The 21268-nt window shown below is 37.0% G+C and overlaps 1 protein-coding gene across 3 annotated transcripts in view; it reads left to right on the top strand.

Moving 5' to 3' along the window:
- ppip5k1b (diphosphoinositol pentakisphosphate kinase 1b) overlaps window positions 1-14305 on the top strand; it is a 47443-nt gene extending 33138 nt beyond the window's left edge. For 2 of the 3 annotated variants that reach the window (XM_067435941.1, XM_067435942.1), the window contains 4 exons: window positions 356-418; window positions 9974-10111; window positions 10941-11054; window positions 13548-14305. In XM_067435941.1, coding sequence (XP_067292042.1) covers window positions 356-418; window positions 9974-10111; window positions 10941-11054; window positions 13548-13639 — 407 coding nt within the window. In that variant the 3' untranslated portion in view covers window positions 13640-14305. The remainder of the gene's footprint in view (window positions 1-355; window positions 419-9973; window positions 10112-10940; window positions 11055-13547) is intronic. The other variant, XM_067435943.1, reaches the window with a different exon arrangement.
- The last annotated feature ends 6963 nt before the right edge of the window (window positions 14306-21268 follow it).

Here is a 21268-nt window from a genome sequence, read left to right as displayed (position 1 = left end):
ATTAACAGTTTTGTCCACAGGGTGGTGCTGTGTCTTTGAGATTTACCTCATCTAAGACATTTGAAATCCCACTCAAAATACTGCCATGTCATGCTGCATCTATAAGGATGCTATAGCACAGAGAATGCTGGATAGTTTGGTGTGACCATCTGTTATTTCTCAATCTCCACATTCAACATCGGGGCAACATCTGGCCCCACTGATACTTTTACCTGCTTGTTATAGAAGATTTATTGAGGGACAGAAACGTTTGATTGTGGGAGGATTAAAAAATCTGGTAGTTTTGCTTAAGACCAAAAGCTCATGAGGAGCACAGTGAGACGAGTAATGCAGAATGCCTCTTTTATCTCCTCAGAGCTGCTCTCTATGCCGCCAGTAAAGAGATTTTCTGTGTCGTATGCCAGGCATCCGACTAATGGTATGTTTGGAGTCCATGTTTTTGTTTTGTTGACACTCTCCTGCATGTCCTCTGCCGTTGCTTCAACATAGCATTCATAATGTAGCACCGTTTGTGATTTTTGTTGAATTCTTTTCACAAAATAAGGAGGCTTTTCTTCACCTTTTTCCTTTGAATTCACAAGACACACCCAGCTTAATTCATTCCTTCTTCTGATTGGCTAGATGCATGGGTTGTGTACAGAATATATCTCTTGATATATTGTTGTTCGTGTGACCACATTTCATGTCGATCCACTAGATTTAGAAATGGTTAACCCTTCCACCACCATTGCTGCTTTAGTGATCACATAACATATGTGTTATGTGCATTACTTTAAATGCAAAAATATGCCTCTTGATTGCAAAAAAACCCCATTTGTTTTAAAGAGGACCTATTATGCTTTTTTTACATTTTCAACTTTTTTTAGTTTGCAATGTTGCTGTTTGAGTATGAAAAAGGTCTGCAAAGTTACAAAGTTATTCTCTAAAGCACTAAGCACCGTTTCTGAACTCCCTGAAGTTTTCTTCCAGGAACAAACAAGTCACAATGTTCCTAATTTAAATAACTCCCACTGTGTTAGTAGTGTGTTAAAACTCACAGTTATTGTAAGAGGTGTTAGGTTCCAAAACATGCTTGAAGCGACTGATCAATCACAGTGATCCAGCCAACCAATCAGAGCACATTGCACTTTTTGCCTCATAGACGAGAACCAAAAAGTGTTACTGACAGACTGGGAAGAGAGGTTCTGAAATAATGTAAAATATGTGAAAAAATATCTGTTTTTTTGAACATTCCAGTATGAAACCTAATCTAGTAGACCCCAAAAACAAAAGACTTTGAAAAATGGCATAATATGGCCTCTTTAAAATATCAAATAGTTCTTAAAAAGGAATTCAAAAAACAATTTATTTGAGAAATAGTATGATTTTGCGGTGTTTAAATATATTTACTGTAATTTGGAAACAGTGCTCAAATAACTTTGCATTATAAGCATAGTTGCTAATGGGTGAGGGTTAACCTTTTTTGTCCTGATTGCAATTAAATTCATGAAAATGTTCATTTATTTAACAAACCTGAATGCTGTATGTAGATAATTATAATTGCATGCTCTTTCGTATTGATTGTTTCTTATCCTGTACATCTTCAAGAAGCTGGCAGTTATGTGTCAAAGCTTCACTTTTTACACTTCAGTGTTTACCAAGATTATGACTTTTGCTCAGTTTTGCCTTTTCCAGAGGATCATTATACTTATTCCAAGTTTGCTCATCAGACACGTCTGTTGCTGATAGACTGAACCCTCATAAAATGAAGCAATTGTTTAAGCCTAGCCATTTTTGAATGTTGGTGTCTCTGTAGAGAATCTAGTTTAGTTGGGTTTTGGTGAGGTTGAATTTGAAGTGTTTTTCTCAACCCTGTACATCCCAGAGAAGAGTTAAATCAATGATCAAACATTGCTTATTTTATGTGACAGTCATAACACGGCTTGAGGCAAAATCATTTTCCCTCACAAATCTTAAAACCCAGACAGGCCATCCATGTGTTCCCTATCAACATGTGGCAGTCATTTTCCAGTCTTTTAGCATATTTGACAAGACTGATGAAGATTGTCTATTGACATGCTGTCAGCACAAATGAAAAATCCTGTTTTTCCACTGATATAGTGTTAGCAGTGCATCAAAACTAGGTTTTGCATTGTGATTTATAGTAGAATGGCTGGCTGTAATGGAAAATGCGGTTGAACTTGTTGGCCTACTTTTGGAGAAAAAAAATTTCTATCCGATTTAAAGTGCGAAAAATATTGGGCCGGCCCATTTAAAGGGGATCTCAAGAAGAAAAAAAAGTGCAACTTATTGAAGCCAGTAAAATCGTTAAATAAATTCAATCAGATGCGGGATGCTTAAGCTACTGAGAAATACATCACAAATCAGCCAGGATTTCATATTGCATGTTTATTTATTTTTTTCATTTTAATTATTATACATTATACATTTTTATATAATTAGGTATCAAATTATTGTACAGTGTCAAATGTTCCATATGTTACATGTAGTTAGTAATCACTAAAAATTAAGAAAAATTGCATGCAATTAACCCTAAACCAAACCCTAAAGGAGGGCGTATACTGTGCGAAGTCGGAAACTCGGGAGATTGTGAGATATTTCACACGCTACAAGCCAGTTAAACTGATAATCACGTCAAAGCAGCTGGTACACGACACGACTTTATCTTCGGATAGGAAAACAGAGAGAGAGAGAGTATGCACACACTGTTGTTGCAGACTTTTGCCTAATAATACTCAATTTAGCCTATATGGTTTATATATAGCATAATATGCTCGGCTCATCTTAAAATTTCTCTCACGCCGCAAGCCACGACCATACGAGCATCAGCGATGTCCACGCGCTTTCTCCCGAGTGAAAAAAATCGGATGCGAGTTCGTACGACATTAAAACTCACAGTGTACAACCGGCTTAATCCTAACCCTATAGTCAGTGTATATATTGTTACTTTAGTACTCAATATTTAAATTTATAATTACAATAACAAAGACACTTTAAAATAAAATGTAACCTATAGGTATTATTAATTATTATATTTGACAACAATAGCATTTTGCAACATTAATGTCAGTTATTTATTTATTAATTCATTTTGTAATATTTAATATATTAATTTATTAGTATTTATGTAATAAATTGTCATTTGATATTAGTATTATTTTGCATTATATAATATTGGTATTATTTTATATTGATGTCAGTCAATTTAACTCATTATTAATTTAGTAATTCAATTATTATTTTTATAATGTATTTTGACCAATAGCATTTTGCACTATTGATGTCATTTTATTTTATTTATTATTTATATAATAATTGTAATTTGCGATCATTAGCATTTTGCACTGTTAATGCCAGTTTTTATTAAAAATGATTGTCATTTTATTTCATTGTTATTTATGTAATTAATAGTAATCATTTTTAATTGGTAATATTAATTTATTTGGGCTGTTTCTTCAGTCTAAAAACACATAAGTATACCAGTTAGATAATACAGAGGCAATAGTTTGTGGTATATATGCATGTTCTGTACAATTAACTTGTATAGAACAGAAATGCACAGAAAAAATTGCTTCAGGTCAAGATTATTACTGCTTGTTACAGCTGACTTTATAAGTACAACTTACAGTATTATGAAACTTCAGGAGTGTTTGCATGCTCTATGAAACTCAAATGTTTCATTCAAATACAAATAGCATCAGTTAAACATTTGTTGATAATGCGAAGAGCTTTGCTCAATCGTTAGGCTGTATTCGGAGGCTTTGCTTCTTACATGGACTTTAATTACTCTCTGATTGCCTCTGAAAATAGTTGTGGGTCCTGACAAAACGAACATTAATTTCAGGTCATCACTTATATGTTGCTGAGTCACTCCTGTAAAACATCTCAGCAGGGGTTGAGGCAGTGGATCCTCATTGCGATGTGCTGCTTCCTCTCTCTTCCTCCTCCTCCTCCTCCATCTCTGTCATCCTTTTGTTCCCCCTCAACCTGCTGTTTCGTTTCCTCCTGAATCCCTGAAGCCTTCTCTTCCCTACGGCCCACTCCATCCCTCCTCCATCTCTGCCACATCTTTGCTTACCTCATCCCTCTCCCTCCTATCCTCCTACTCTTCCTCCTGTTACTCAGATTTTTCCTCCTGTTAACGGATGTAAATTATTCTGCTTATGAATTTGACTCAATCCATCCTCAAAAATTAATTAAGACATTTAAATTAACAAATTAAAACAAGTGACTTTTTTTAAATAACTTATTAAATTGAAGCTTTACTGGTATTACTGGTACTTTTCTACCTTCCATCTATTCCATCTTCCCAAAATGTTTTTTATTTTCGTTTTTATTAAAGTATTTTATGTACTTTGTAAGTATTTGTTTTGTTTGAGTACAAATAAGAAATTAATATTATTAATACTTATCTTCTCTCTTCTCCTCTACCTTCCCAGAATTTCTGTGCCCGGACTTTAATTATTATTATAGTGTCACTTTTTTATTTAAAAATGTATTACAAATGAGATATTAATAGGTTAAAATCACTACTCTTTACTGTCCACCTTCTCCTCTATTTTACCAATATTCCTGTACTCAAACTGTAAGAGTCTGTCCGTACTTAAAACATTAGTTCACCCAAAAATGAAAATTATCTCAATAATTACTTACCCTCATGTCCTTCGACACCCATAAGACCTCTGTTCATCTTCGAAACACAAATGAAGATATTTTTGTTGAAATCCCCCTGAGAAACTGCGTTCGCGCACAAAATATTTACTGTTCCCACTGAGAAACTGCGTTCGCTCGCAAAATATTTACTGTTCTGCCTGAGAAACTGCGTTCACGCACAAAATATTTACTGTTCCCACTGAGAAACTGCGTTCGCTCGCAAAATATTTGTTGTTCCGCCTGAGAAACTTTGCATTTGCTCACAAAATATTTACTGTTCCCACTGAGAAACTGCGTTACCTCGCAAAATATTTGTTGTTCCGCCTGAGAAACTTTGCCTTCGCTCACAAAATATTTACTGTTCCCACTGAGAAACTGTTACCTCGCAAAATATTTGGTGTTCCGCCTGAGAAACTTTGCATTTGCTTACAAAATATTTGCGTTTCCCCTGAGAAACTTTGCGTTCGCAAACAAAATATTTGCTGTTCCGCCTGAGAAACTTTGGGTCTGCTTACAAAATATTTGCTGTTCCCAGTGAGAAAATTTGCGTTCCCTTGCAAAATATTTGCTGTTCCGCCTGATAAACTTTGCGTTCCCCCGCAAAATATTTGCTGTTCCCAGTGAGAAAATTTGCATTCCCTTGCAAAATATTTGCTGTTCCGCCTGATAAACTTTGCGTTCCCTCGCAAAATATTTGCTGTTCCCCCGCAAAATATTTGCTGCTTTTGCAAGAGAACGCAAACACATTTTGTTTATTTATCAATCATTTATTAATCATCCCTCATTAATGAGAAATTAATACAAGTATAATAATAATAGTTAATAAAAGTTAAAAAAAGTTAGTTTAAGAACTAACACTCTTCTTTACCTTCTCTCTTCTCCTCTACGTTCCCAGAGTTCCTCTCTCCAGACATTTGTTGTCCTCCTCTGTTAACATTCACCTCTTGCATCCTTCCAGTCTTTCATCTCTCTCTCCCCCTCAGTGCTCTTAGATGAGCATCAGGTAGTAAAGCTGTTAGCTGGGCTCTCTGCTGCCCACCTACACCGCTGTTCCTCCCACCTACTCTGTCCCAAAACCCCCAGAAATGCCTCTCTGGTCAGCCCCTCTTGCCATTTGCTCAGTCATTCCCCAACTTCTGCTCTTATTAGCCCATTTTTGACGTAAACGTGCAACAAAGTGTGATGCTTCAGCTTATGCAATAGCATTACAGTATTTGCTCTGCTCTTTTATCTGACTTCTTGCTTTTCTTCACTCTGTGGCCTTTCTTTCTGCTGTATAACACCTCATAACCTCTGTTCCTCTTTTCTTACTGCATGCATGTACATATGGCTGGATGAATGTGAAGACCGTTTGCTTATGTTGACATCTGCATAGAGTAAGTATAATGCTGTTATGAAGCCATCTTACACCTTTTTAATATTTTCGGAGTACTTAAATTAATTGACAAAAAATGCAATTGTACCATTATCCAAGACGGAAAAAAGAATTTGGCACACGAGACATGTAGCTGGTTAAAAGACATGTAGCTGTTTTGCTTTTATGAAGTGATAAAACCTGAATTATGATTCAACACTGATGTTCAATATACATTTTTATTTTTATTAATCCTTCTCATAAAATAGTAGGCTTTTATATAATTATAGGCTTTTTATACATGCACATACTCACACACTATGAGAGAAAGAAATACTTTAATCCAGCAAGGACATACAGGGAGTGCAGAATTATTAGGCAAGTTGTATTTTTGAGGATTAATTTTTATTATTGAACAACAAGCATGTTCTCAATGAACACAAAAAACTCATTAATATCAAAGCTGAATATTTTTGGAAGTTTTAGTTTTTAGTTTTAGCTATTTTAGAGGGATATCTGTGTGTGCAGGTGACTATTAATGTGCATAATTATTAGGCAACTCAACAAAAAACAAATTTATACCCATTTCAATTATTTATTTTTACCAGTGAAACCAATATAACATCTCAACATTCACAAATATACATTTCTGACATTCAAAAACCAAACAAAAACAAATCAGTGACCAATATAGCCACCTTTCTTTGCAAGGACACTCAAAAGCCTGCCATCCATGGATTCTGTCAATGTTTTGATCTGTTCACCATCAACATTGCGTGCAACAGCAACCACAGCCTCCCAGACACTGTTCAGAGAGGTGTACTGTTTTCCCTCCTTGTAAATCGCACATTTGATGATGGACCACAGGTTCTCAATGGGGCTCAGATCAGGTGAACAAGGAGGCCATATCATTAGATTTTCTTCTTTTATACCCTTTCTTGCCAGCCACGCTGTGGAGTACTTGGACGCGTGTGATGGAGCATTGTCCTGCATGAAAATCATGTTTTTCTTGAAGGATGCAGACTTCTTCCTGTACCACTGCTTGAAGAAGGTGTCTTCCAGAAACTGGCAGTAGGACTGGGAGTTGAGCTTGACTCCATCCTCAACCCGAAAAGGCCCCACAAGCTCATCTTTGATGATACCAGGCCAAACCAGTACTCCACCTCCACCTTGCTGGCGTCTGAGTCGGACTGGAGCTCTCTGCCCTTTACCAATCCAGCCACGGGCCCATCCATCTGGCCCATCAAGACTCACTCTCATTTCATCAGTCCATAAAACCTTAGAAAAATCAGTCTTGAGATATTTCTTGGCCCAGTCTTGACGTTTCAGCTTGTGTGTCTTGTTCAGTGGTGGTCGACTTTCTGCCTTTCTTACCTTGGCCATGTCTCTGAGTATTGCACACCTTGTGCTTTTGGGCATTCCAGTGATGTTGCAGCTCTGAAATATGGCCAAACTGGTGGCAAGTGGCATCTTGGCAGCTGCACGCTTGACTTTTCTCAGTTCACGGGCAGTTATTTTGCGCCTTGGTTTTTCCACACGCTTCTTGCGACCCTGTTGACTATTTTGAATGAAACGCTTGACTGTTCGATGATCACGCTTCAGAAGCTTGGCTATTTTAAGACTGCTGCATCCCTCTGCAATATATCTCACTATTTTTGACTTTTTCAGAAGTCCTTCTTTTGACCCATTTTGCCAAAGGAAAGGAAGTTGCCTAATAATTATGCACACCTGATGTAGGGTGTTGATGTCATTAGACCACACCCCTTCTCATTACAGAGATGCACATCACCTAATATGCTTAATTGGTAGTAGGCTTTCCAGCCTATACAGCTTGGAGTAAGACAACATGCATAACGAGGATGATGTGGTCAAAATACTCATTTGCCTAATAATTCTGCACTCCCTGTATTTAGGTCAGAAAGTAACAGAAAAAGACATTTATAATGTTACAAAAGATCCGAAGGACTGACACAGAAGACTGGAGTAATGGTTGCTGAAAATTCAGCTTTGCCATCACAGGAATAATTTTATATATATACTACTAAAAACCAATAAGTAATGCACAATCAGATTCATTAGGTTACCTACCTATATTTTGAGATTCATAGTTTTCTGGTTTGTCTGGAGATAAAAGTAGCCAGAGTAGTTTAATGGGATAGTTCACCCAAAAAGTCTGTCGTCATTTACTCACCCTCAGGTTGTTCCAATCCTGCTTACATTTGTTGGAAGATATTTGGAAGAATGTTTGTAACCAAACAGATCCCGTGCCCCATTGACTACAATAGTAGGAAAAAATATTATGGTAGTTAATGGGACCTGAGATCTGCTTGGTTACAAACATTCTTCTAAATATCTTCCTTTATGTACAGCAGAACAAAGAGGTTTGGAACAACTTCAGAGCGAGTAAACAATGAATTTTTATTTTTGGGTCAACTATCCCTTTAATGGTTTTTATTTGTAGATGTTGCCATATGCTGTGTACAAACAGCATGACTAGATTTGCTATGCAAAACAAAGCAGCCTGACACACTTCATTGCTTCCTTGAAAAATGATGCGCTCATAAATCAGGACTGATTCGTTTAAGAATTCAACTCACTGACAGAATGATCCGCTTGCTGAAGTTCTCAAGTTAACAGTTCACTGGAGGTGACACCATTCAGTCTGATAACCAACAATGGTAAAGGACAGAAGAGTTAATGCACCCAGCTTAAGAGATAAAGAAAGCTTTTTTTAACAATATGCAAATCTTCCTTATCATATGAAGTGCTGAATTAAAGGTTGAGGATCTTCTTTTTTTGTCATAATTAATCTAGGAAAGCAATAAGTAATTTAACTATAGTCAACTATATCAGGGTAATTAATATGGAAGCTTGTTTCCACCAATAAAGAAAAATGATTGCGACTTTTTATCTCAGAATTGCTTTATATAAAGTCACAGTTACCAGTTATAAAGTCAGAATTGCCTGAGATAAAGTTGCAATTGGGAAATCTGACTACTTCTTGCAATTGTGAGTTTTCAGAATTCTGGTTAAACATGTAAGGCATTAATGCGGATACATTTGAAAACTGCATTTTCATTTTAAAACGCTAAATTCACCTTACTGCGCATGTGTACGCCCTCATAAAAGCTCACTGATATTATATAGATGAACAAGACATAATAAAGTTATCACAGTATTCTTCTGGTAGGATCGTTTTACAAGTTCTGCACTAATGTGTCCAGGTCTCACTCACCATGTTTGGTTTAAAACGCAACAGCTCGCATGTTTTGCCGCAGGACAGCAAATGCGAGTAAATTCTGTCATCTTTGCAGGACTGTGATATGACGAGCGTGCAAAGTGATTTTAGCAACAGTCTGAAAGTGAATAGCACATAACAGGCACAATATCGGTCTAAACATGAAGAGCCATCAGTGCAATATGCTTCACATGATTAAACGTGTCGTGGTTTTGAAATACCTCTGTTTTCACAAGTCCACACTACAACGTGTAAACAGCGTTTTCAAATCCACTTTGGTGAGTGTTTTCGAAAAGCTTTGTTTTCTTTAATAAAAACACCATCTCAGTGTGGACAGAGACCAAAACAAAAATGATTTCGCTGTTTAACTAATAAATTACCTTGCATATGAGATGCCAAACACTTGTTAGTAGACCAAAGTTCTAGAACTTGCTTTCATTTTCGTCACATTAATTGTGAAGATTCTAGTGTGCCACAAGCCAACATGGTACAACGCAATTTCAGTTGCTTCACGGTGCTTTTGTTCCATCTTTGCGATTTTCTCCTGCAATTGTCCCCTAAAATCAGCTCTGGAGACCCATTGACTAAATGGTGTTGGGTGGAGTGCTTGTAGGTGAGGTTGGCTTGATGCTCTTTGTTTTTTGTGTACAAGAGCTCAAAGACGGTTTGTGGGATTTCTGTAATGATGGCTGCCACTGAAAATGTTTGTGATTTGAACTCTGCTGCAGGGTTTGAAGGTTGCTCCCTGGTGCCCTCCATCTACCCACTGGAGACACTCCACAACTCACTGTCCCTTAAGCAGGTGGACGAGTTCCTCACGGCGCTGTGTAAAAACGGGAGCGAGGCTCAATTCAAGAGGCTCAAATGTAAGTGGACGAATACATTTATGTTTATTATTACACCTGGTCATCATGAAATCTATTTTAAATGAGAATGTTGATAACTTTTGCATTGAAACTGTAATTAATTGAACCTGAATGAACACATTGAAACTTCTTGAATTTCCAACTACAATGTAAAATGGGCCTTTGCATTTAGCTATATACACTACCAGTCAAACGTTTGGAATAATTACGATTTTCTTTGTTTTTGAAAGAAGTCTCTTATGTCCACCATTGGGTTGCATCATCAGGCTGCATTTGTTTCCGATTATATCAAAAATACTGTAAAAACTGTAAAATTGTGACATTTAAAATAACCTTTTTTTATTGTAATATATTTTGAAACGTAATTTATTCCTGTGATGCAAAGCTGAATTTTGCAGCCATTACTCCAGTCTTCAGTCACTTGATCCTTTTCTAATATGCTGATTTGACACTCAAGAAACATTTCGAGAACACTTTAAAATACGGTTTCATTAGTTAACTTCTTTAGTTAACAAGAACTAAAAATGAACAATACTTCTACGGCATTTTGTCGTAATTATGTTCGTTAATACATGAAATAATGTTAACAAGATTTCTTATTACTATTCATGTTGAAAACTGTTGTGCTGCTTAGCATTTTTGTGGAAACTGATACTCAACCATTCAAGAGTTTGGCCATTGGAAGCCTTCTCCCCGTTATGACACCCCTCATAAAGATGCATTAAATTGATCAGAAGTGATAGTATATGTTATATAATATGAATATTAATAAGAAAATGTTTCTTGATCGGCAGTGTACAAATCACATATCCCTTTCTTTTCTCTTTAGCTCTGTCTGCCATGTTTGAGTCACACTCTCAGCCATCAATAGATGTTGATAGTCAGGAGACCCCAGTGTCCACCCCGATCCAGCTGAACCAACCGGCTTCACAGCCTCTCTGGTGTGAGTATACCTCACTTTACCATGATATATATTAATGTACTGCCATCTCTTAACCGTCATAGTACCTCCACAGTACGGTTTTTACAGTAGAGTAAGGAACTTTGAGGGCACTTTAAACGGTCACTCTTATTAGACAAGATGCAAAACCCCATATTTGGTGCGAAAAATTAAGTCGTCAAGTTTATTCTAGTTTTTAGCTCTGCCATTTAGATGATTACTGTTGGCTTTTAATGCCGCAAAGTTTCCCCTGAGAGTTTAGTGATTTATGTTCAGTCTGAGCTTTAGCAGCAGCTTTCAGTAAAAATCTAGGTTGCGTTAGTCACTGCTATGTTTGCCTCTTTTTAACCCATTTACTATAATATCATTGTTTGTGAAAGCAGGGTCGGGAACATGCTGGAAGACAAATGTATCTCTCAGATTAATAGTGTAATTGTTCTGTTTTTGGTTACATAACATTAGTTCCATGAGGCTCTTTATGTAGGACAATACAGCAGGATGTCGGTTATATAAATGCGGTCATGTGAATGATGATTGATGAAACGTACTGAGAATCTGCCAACATGTTACAAAGCTCATAATCTCCTACATCGATTTAAGCTGGGGTCACACTTAACTATTGTGAGGCTGTTTATGAATGTAATTTGATACTTGTAATTGTTCATGCCCAAATGCACCGGGTCTGTGCCTAGTTGCGTTCAGTTTGTAGATGTACAGTCTGCATTTAAAATGCTGTGTTCCTGTTCAGTCTTAGAATGTGTCAGCTAGTCATTAAGAGTTTCCCCAGTTTTAACAACAGAGAATGTTTCGGTTACGTATGTAACCCTCATTCCCTGAAGGAAGGGAATGAAGACGTTACATCAGTTAATGATGGAATGACGGTTTCGCTTAGAAGCCAATCGCCTTCGAGATCTACAAAACGAACCAATGGTGTGAGAATGCCCGTCTCTCCGGATTCGCATAGCGCAACTCCGCCCCCACCTTGTGGGTATAAAATGGGCTGCGTGTCAATCGCGGCATTTTGTTTACCTGCTGAGGAGCCGAGGCTGAGCGCCCCGGCCACATCAGCGGCACAGCGGTTGTGGCATGGAGACGTAACGTCTCCGTTCCCTTTCTTGGGTTACATATGTAACCGAGACGTTCCCGTTCTGTTAGTATACTACGAATTAGGTCAGTTACTGATGAAATGGGGGTTCCCAATCTTAATTTCACCACAACGGCTGTCTTCCAGTGTCCTTTGCTGACCAGAGCTCCTTGCCATGAGTCTTTAGCAAGAACTAGGGGCTAGGCTCAACACCAATACCAAGGTACACTGTAGAAATGCAACACAATGCCTGCCCGCAGGGAGGACTTAGGAATACACATATGACCCACGTTATGGGCTGCATATGGAGCACTCTGGAGTATCCAGCTGCAGGTACAATGTTTCAACCCCAGGAGTAGCAAGGTGTCTTGCCAAGGGAAGACGTGCTTGAAGAGACATGCCATGGAAATACACATGTGGAACATGCCGTAACACCGACACTCTGGAGAGACGCTCGTCTTGAAGAGTAGAAAAGCTCAGAAAGGCAAGTGAACACTAGGGTCCGAATCAGAAACATAATGCGAGATTGCCACAAAATTCCGCAAACCCATGGCATTCTCATGCCATTGGCTCGTTTTGTAGATCTCAAAGGCGACCGGCTTCTAAGCGCCTCGATCCAAGTCCAGATTACTGCCTCAAACAGCCACCTCCCAATGTGAAATATTAGCATATTAATATATTAGTATGTTATATTATATGCCTAATATATATATACTCCTGTTCTGTTTAGTATACTCTGTTTATTGTGGGAGATTTTGTACATATAGCAAATGCTTTTCCATTGCCTCATTTTGCCAGGAACTATTGTGAAATGCTTAGTATAAACAATTAGGTAAGAGTGACGGTTAAAGGGATAGTTCACCCAAAAATGAAAATGTTATGTTTATCTGTTTACCCCTGGGCATCCAATATGTAGGTGTGTTTCTTTCTTCAGTAGAACACAAATGAAGATTTTTAACACGTTGCTCATATAATGCATGTCAATGGGGTGTATTTCTATGAGATTAAAAAACACATAGACAGACGAATCCATATTAAACCTGCGGCTCGCAGCGGCACATTGATGACACAAAACGATCGGTTTCTGCGAGAAACTGAACAATATTTGTTATTTTACCTCATAGCAGACAAATCTCATCTAATATTCACAACGACATTACTTTCACCGGAGAAGGTCAAAACCTAGCACGATCATAGATATATATAGAAGCTTCATTAGTGCCTGCACGGATTGGTCGAATGAGGCATCTATGTACACATATCTATGATCACGCCGTTATTTTGAATGTCTCTTGCAGAAGTAATGGCATGGGGATTACTGGATGAGAACAAAGACGTTTGTTGCAACGCTCTTAAAGAAATCTTTTTCATGCAACGGACCTGTAACTGTGTGTGTTTGTTTGTGTGTGTAGACACTGGCAGCCCTTCCAGTACTGTATCCAGTGCCGGGCCATCGTCTCCATCTGTAGCAGAGCCTTCATCCAACTTTGCATTCAACGAGTAGATGTCTAGGAAACTCTTTTGATCAGTTTTTCAGTATATGTTTAAAAAGATTGATATGGTCAATCTTTATCTGCTTGGAAGCTGCTAATATTGTACTATCTGCACTTCTGTTTGAACAACTTTGGCTGAGATTCATCAGCCGATCTGTCAGCAAATACAGCTCTAGAAGCAGTAATTAGCTCTTCCGTTGTACTTCTGCACTCCGGTGGAGTCAGATAGTAATTATGATCCTGGATTCGGTGGCTGAGAGACAGAGACATTACAGACAATAGTAATTGTCTGCACGTCTTTTTTTGTCACCCCACACCATTTTAATTACATTGCACAGAGTAATGCAACTCAAATAAATATCCAAAGGAGCATATAGACCAGTGATGATCTAATCGAGTAAATCTTTTGGTTTGTGTATATTAGAATTCTTTTATGATTTATGATTATGATGTTTGATCATGTGATTTATTTTGAGATTTAAATGAAAATTTTATTTTTATTATATTAAATGCAAAAAGTATTGTTTGGCAATGAATAAATGTGTGCCGAATGTCCTGCAATAGACTTTTTCGAGAATGTTCAGCTGTTTGCAATGTTGCGTTTACTCTGTAATGTTTAAATAAGTGTATTACATTTTAGAGAATTGTATTACTGAATAAAATTGCTGTAAAGTGTCTTTGTTTGTGGTTTATTGTTTTGTGAATGAAAGGCACCGAGCCACTGATTTATTACCTGGAATGTTTTGTTGTTCTCTCAGACCTAATAGTGGTTTTAAAATTCAATCCGTGGTGCAAATGTCTCAAAGAGTGATGCAAAACAATAATGATGACTCATGCTTTGCCCTCCGCTGTGCTGCTGTGTTGCTATAGGGACGGATTCTCATTCTCATCTGCTTATTGACTTCAGCTGTGAGAGCCGCGCTGAATGAGTGACTGCTAAGTAACGTCTGTGTGTGTGTCATCACAGGCAACCTGAGAGCTAAAGATGAAGTCATACTGTGCTGTTAGCTCATTTTCATTCATCTGTGGGCACATATGCTAAGCGTCCAGTCAGTGGATGTTTTCCCAGAGGGACCTGATGGGGTGGAATAGTGAAACATAACACAGAATCGGCTCTTTGAAGTGAAAGATATCATGCATATTCACTTTGCCTAGTTTGAATTGCATAGTAGCTGCATAATTCATTTCACAATTTATGTGAGATATAAATTCTGACATTTACCGAGGCCATTAATCAGGTTTGAAAGACGGTATCATAAATTGCTCCCACCTCTCTGCCCTAAAATCTTGCCTGCTGGCAATATAAAAAAACATTGTCATAGCAACAGCTCGAGTCCAGTACTCTGTGACGGTGAGCTCGCGAATTAAGAAGTGTGTCATCGGCCGGTGCCCAGAGACTGAGAGGCTTACAACCACTTCAGCCCCTGCCAAGAGATTTTGGAAGGGCTGTGGATGCTCAGTTAGTATGAGGTAATGTCATTGTAAAGAGAGAAGAGACTGTTGAATGCCGTCTTCATGTGTTATCGGAAATGTCCTACTTCCCACTTCTGAAGTCGTGATTACGGGCTCGTCACATTCTGGTGCTTTGTTGTTGTTAGAAAGAACAGGAATCATGGAAAACACCAGAGGCTTGTAATGTTATTCTAACATTCCCCTAATGTTATTCTAATGTTACTTTAACATTATTCCAATGTTGCTCTAATTTTTTTTAATGTTACTCTAACGTTATTTTAATGTTACTCTAACATTCCCGTTATTCTAACAACTTTCCCCTAAAGTTATTCGACTGTTCCCCTAGCATTATTCAAATGTTACTTGAACGCGATTCTAACGTTTCTTTAACATTCATTTACTAAACAGCTAATGGGCTCCATTGACTTTTATAGTATTTTCACTCATAATATGGAAGTTAATGGAACCCACATTCTTCAAAATATCTTAATTTGTGTTCAGCAGAAGAAATAAATTAATACAGGTTTGGAACAATTTGAGGGTGAATAAATGATGGCAGAATTATAATTTTTGGGTGAACTATCCCTTTAACTTTCCCTTAACATTTTCAAATGTTCCCCTAGTGTTATTCAAATGTTACTTTAATGCTATTCTAACATTACATTAACGTTCCCCTAATGGTATTTGAATGTTATTGTAATGTTACGCTAACGTTATTTGAACATTCCCCTAATGTTATTCTCACATTTGCTTTAACTTTCCCCAACATTATTCAAAGTTACTTTAACGCTGCTCTAACATTTCTTTGACATTCCAGTAATGGTATTTAAACGTTATTTTAATGTTGCTCTAAAACTAATCACTGAATTTGGCCGGTCCTTGGCCAATGAAAGCAGCTTTAGTCCAGACCTTCTGCCGTCAGTCTGAAGGCCTGTCTACACGAGACTTACGTTATTCTAATGTTATTCTAACATTGTTAAATTAACATTGGGGCAAACTTTAAAACATTCTCCTAACACTATTCTAACATTCCCCTAATGTTATTCTAGCATTATTTTAATATTCCCCTAACATTACTTTAATGCTCCCCTATAATGTTATTCTTACATTCTCCTAATGTTGTTAACGTTATTTTAGCTTTGCTCTAACATTATTCTAACAGCCATAAAATATTCTTAATATATTTGAACTCAAGTAAATATAAAATTAGCTTTATCATTTTTAACAGAGCCATTAGAAACTAGAAAAACTTATAGTTTGAAGGCATCTTGTCACCCCACTTTAATTAATCTTTCTATATTGTTTCACAGAAATGAATAGAAGACTTTCAACACCAAAAGTGTGGCATCTCTAGCATAGTTTCACCATACCAATAGTGATAGATGCCCCCCGTTTTTGCAAATCAGGTAGCTTATTTCTCTAGCGAAACCTAACAACAAAGCCAGTCACACTTCACCGTTTCAGCCAACAGCTACAGACTGAATCGCTGTAAGAATCCACTTCAACATCATGCACAAACCAGATAAGATTATCTGTATTGTGTAAAACTAATTTATTTCATGTCAAAACCTTTTTCAGACCGTCTAGTCGTCTTCTAAAAAGTAACATTCAGAAGGTTGTTGCAATCTTTTAATATCCAATGTTATATTGTTTTATCTTAAATATTTTTTCTTACTAACCATATTTTATGTCTTAAGTATCCTGCCTCCATTATATATTTATAATGAGGCTATGAGGAAGAGGTTTTCATAGTTTCATCCCAGAAAGGCCCAGCTGAAACAGTCAAAGAAGGCAAAAGAGAAAACAGTAAGTTTAGAAATTGATAAAACACTTGATGCAACTTTTTAAATAGGTACGCTGTTATTATTTAGTTGTGTTTTCGGTGGTTACGTTACTGTTGTTTTGCAGTTGCAGGAGACGAGGTCAACAGAGACAAACACAGAAAGAGCATTGTGAAGGACAGAAAAGGTGGAGCTCAATGTAAGATGAGGAAGATGCTGTTGCTGATGCGTATGCATGCAGGAGCTACAGTGAGGAATGTATTTCCCACATCTGGTCAGTAATACTCCCGGATTTGTCCAAAATTCTGTGGTGGTAATACCGGTCCATATACACCTCTTTTCAGTCAGTGGAAAGTAAAATAATAAATGAACCACACAGAAAGGGTTTTCCAAACTTTTATGTTTTTTATTGATGATCATCAGGATGGTTCCCTTTACAGCAAATCAGCAGAAATCTACTTTTGCATTGAGCTTTTAAAGACAGAATGTTGAATATTGCACTAAAGAAGAAGAACTAAGATTCATACAGCGCCAAAAAACGAGGAAATATCACAGCATCTTCTCGACAACATCTTAGGGTAAACAGAAGCCAAGCCCAATAATATATGCATATTTCAGTACCATAAAGACAGTTAGCTTCAAATATATCTTCTTAAAATAGTTTTGTTTTAATTCCGATTATTAAACGATTACATTCAGGAGTATAACTAATAAGGTCACATGCAAAGATGGATACGTATGCATGAGATATGGCCAAATGAATCCATCACATGATGGTGCATTTGATGTGGAATGAAACGGAACTAATAGAGATTCGTAGAGGTACTTTAACTCTGCGGTCTTTTTTTATCTTAAGGAAATTAGAATTACAATAACCATAGAACTTTCTGAAAAGAAAGCGTTTCACATAAATGACCACATCAGCTTTTTTGATTTATATGTACAGGTTACGCCATTATTTTGATCTCTATTTTGGCATTTCAAGTCATTGTAAAGGAGGATACCTCTCGTCTGTAGTGTATTCAGTGTGTAGTTGGTAGCCCTCTGCAAACCAAAGTTGTTGAATCTTATTTTAAGAGAGTTCTGTATTTGTACTGAAATCAGCAACAGCTGAACATGTAATATTTTGTCATGAGTCACTCACGGTTCTAACCACTGATCTTTCGGTGACCCATTTTCTGAGGTTCACTGTTCCATGTGCATATTTTGCTAGTTCTTTGTTTTGTTCAAGCAGCATCCAGCAAAGCAACTTTTACATTCAAAAATATTATTTCAAAGTTAGTGCATTCATCTTTAACACAAAACTATTTCTGTGCAAAGAAATCACAGCTAATCAACAAGACCATATAGTACTTGTTACTAAGGCCAGGTATTTTAAATAAGACGTTTTTAAATATGAAAATATATCCAGACCATAGGAAGTACAGTACAGATTCAGCCTATTTTAACATAATCCTAGCAACAAAAAAAAAGAAAAGATTTTGGTCTCAGTGTGGGTTTCATTTGTGTACATCGGTTGGATTGTGTATTAGACTGTATATACTAACAAACTAATGTCAAATTAATCGTCAAGGCTATTGTAAGGTAAAATCTTTGACCACCACTGGTAACCTGTGCGTTCTCAGTTAGCAAAAGTACACAAAGACCCTGTTACTTTGACCATCTTAAAGACAACTTCTCTGAGTGAACTTAATCTATATTCAAATAACACAATATGAAGTCTACTGCAATGCTAAATACTGACTTTTACATTTTAAAAAACCCAACAAGAGACTAAAAACGAATCCACTCACTGTAAATACACTAGCTTAAGGATAGGGATGCAGTGTTTTTGGAAAAGGATAGATGATGGCACTGCTGCCTCGAAAGCAAGGCTTCTTTCAAAGACAAAACAACTGTGCAGTTACCGACGAGGCCTTGATGTTTTGCTATTGAAGACACTGCTCACAATGTAATTGAAGATGTAGGGCCGTTTTCTCAAATCAAGTCTATATCAGTCAATGACTGACTGCTAATATGTTCTTTCCTGCCTTTTTTGTAAATTGTGTAATTTCAGGTTAGGTTGAATTCATATTTTGCCATCATTAAAAGAGATAAGCTCCATTAAAACGGCAATTGATTTATTGAGCTCTGTTTTCATTTCATACAATTTAATGTAGTCTAAGCCCCTTTTCCACCGTCAGGCCAAACCGTTCTTGTTGATTAGCCATTCCATTCCCAGCCGGTATGGATATTGTGGGGCTGATAATGGCCGCTTTTTAGAATAAAGGGGTGCAGATATGACATCACTTTGTAGGCCAAAACACGGGAGCTAGGATTTTTTCATTGTCCCAAAGTCAATTAGTTTTTAGTTAAATGGTTGAAATAGGGTCTATGAACACAAGCTCAAGATACTTTCACATTTTATGACATAAAATGACATAACATACATCCGTATTACCCCACTTTTGATTTTTTTGAAGCTGTTACACATCTTGAAAACGGCAGTTGCTAACAAGTGGCTAAATCAATCAATCAAGCGCTTTTACAATGACAATTGTTTCAAAGCAGCTTTACAGTGTTAAACAGGACAATATTGCAACACAATTTGATTTGGCCGTACAGTCGTTCTGGAGAAAACAGTGATGTTATCAGCTTATTTTAATTTATCATATAGCGACAATGTTGGCAGATCTGTATTATATTTTATAGAATAAATAAGACTTAATTAATTAATTTTATTTATATATTTAGATGAATAACTTGGAGCATAATTTTAGTGTCCCCAACTGAGCAAGCCAAGCCAAAGGCGACAGTGGCAAGGAACCAAAACTCCATCAGGGCATGATGGAGAAAAATAATCCTTGGGAGAAACCAGACTCAGTTAGGGTGCAGTTCTTCTCTGGCCTATTAACAAACAGTGTATGATTATTACTCTGGCAACCTTACAGGTTAGAATTCATATTAGATTGGAATATTCAACATTTCTGGGTATCACGCAAGAGACGAGTATGAATACTTGAAAGATCGGCGTTATTGTGCCGGAGACTGGTTTATTGAGGATGACGTGCCGGTGAGGCAAATTCAGAGGAGACATCATTTGACACGTTCTCAGCAGACACTAAATGAGACTACAGAGGCTGTCAGGGACATTAAACGTCATCACGCCGAACAGGCAAACTCGCTCCGCTTTTACAAACTTATTATGCCTGATTGTGCTCTTGTAAACTAGCACATCTCAAACGTTCTGTGGAAAGATTTTGAGTAAAACTAAAAGAGTTTTGGAAGCTTAGTAATGGTGACGTTGAAGTCGAGCGACCGCGGTGCAGTCCGTTTATAGCCTAGCTTTAGCTTTTTACTTCTGGCGACTGCATTTAGGCTTCAAAATGAATAAAAGTTGTGTTCATCTGTGATAATTATCTTGATGGAAAAAACTTGCAAGTATCATAAACTTTCGTTGATCGCAGAGCTTGTTTTTTTTCTATAGTCCAAAAGCCTATGGGGAAATCCTATTGGGTTTTTATCGAGGGAACCAGTGGGACGCTAACTGCCGGTTGGCCTACAAAGTGACGTAATACCTGCACCACTCTTATGTAATGCAAATGTGTCAGGCGTGCCTTGGGAACGCATTGGTTTACAGATGCTATGAGAGGTAAATAGTGTCCGGGTTATGGATATTTCTCTTAATTTTATTATTAAGTTGCATTACCTTCACTCAAATTGCGGGTTTGGCTTGGCCAGAAACAGTGAAACTGACAGCCAGGCAACTGATAAGTGGCCAATCCCAAGTTGCGACATCACTACACACATTCTACCAGCAGCACCAACCTAGCTGAGAATTCCAGGCCGAGAATGGTTTGTAATCGTGCCGTGCCATGCCGAACCAAAGTCAAGTGAAAATATAGCTGGAACTGTTCCTAACTGTTCTTAGAACCGTTCGGCCCAACGGTAATGATAGCTCAAGTAGTTCCTGTCTACTTTGTCAGACAAAAAAACGAATGTATCTGACAATCAGATATTTTAATCATTTTAAATTCAAATTTTAATTTGATTTAAATCAAAATTTGTATATTTTCTATTTCAAAATAAATTACTTCTTTATTTACAAGATGCCTATCTACCAAACTGACTTAATTTTAAAAAAGTGCAATCATACTTGGTGTAACAATGGTATCATTTATTAACACCTGCTGCGTTTTATAACACTATTTTGTCATTCAATTAAAACTGTATTAACTGTGTTAGCGTAAACTTGAAATAAGGCTATAAAGAATTTCTATTTCCAGAATAAATGTAGATTAATAGACGTATAGTTGTGTTTATATATATATATATATATATATATATATATATATATATATATATATATATATATATATATATATATATATATATATATATATATATATATATATATATATATATAAA

The sequence above is a fragment of the Pseudorasbora parva genome, chromosome 25, assembly GCF_024679245.1.
Source record: "Pseudorasbora parva isolate DD20220531a chromosome 25, ASM2467924v1, whole genome shotgun sequence".
Lineage (NCBI taxonomy): Eukaryota > Metazoa > Chordata > Actinopteri > Cypriniformes > Gobionidae > Pseudorasbora > Pseudorasbora parva.
This window is presented reverse-complemented; position numbering and strand designations above follow the sequence as displayed.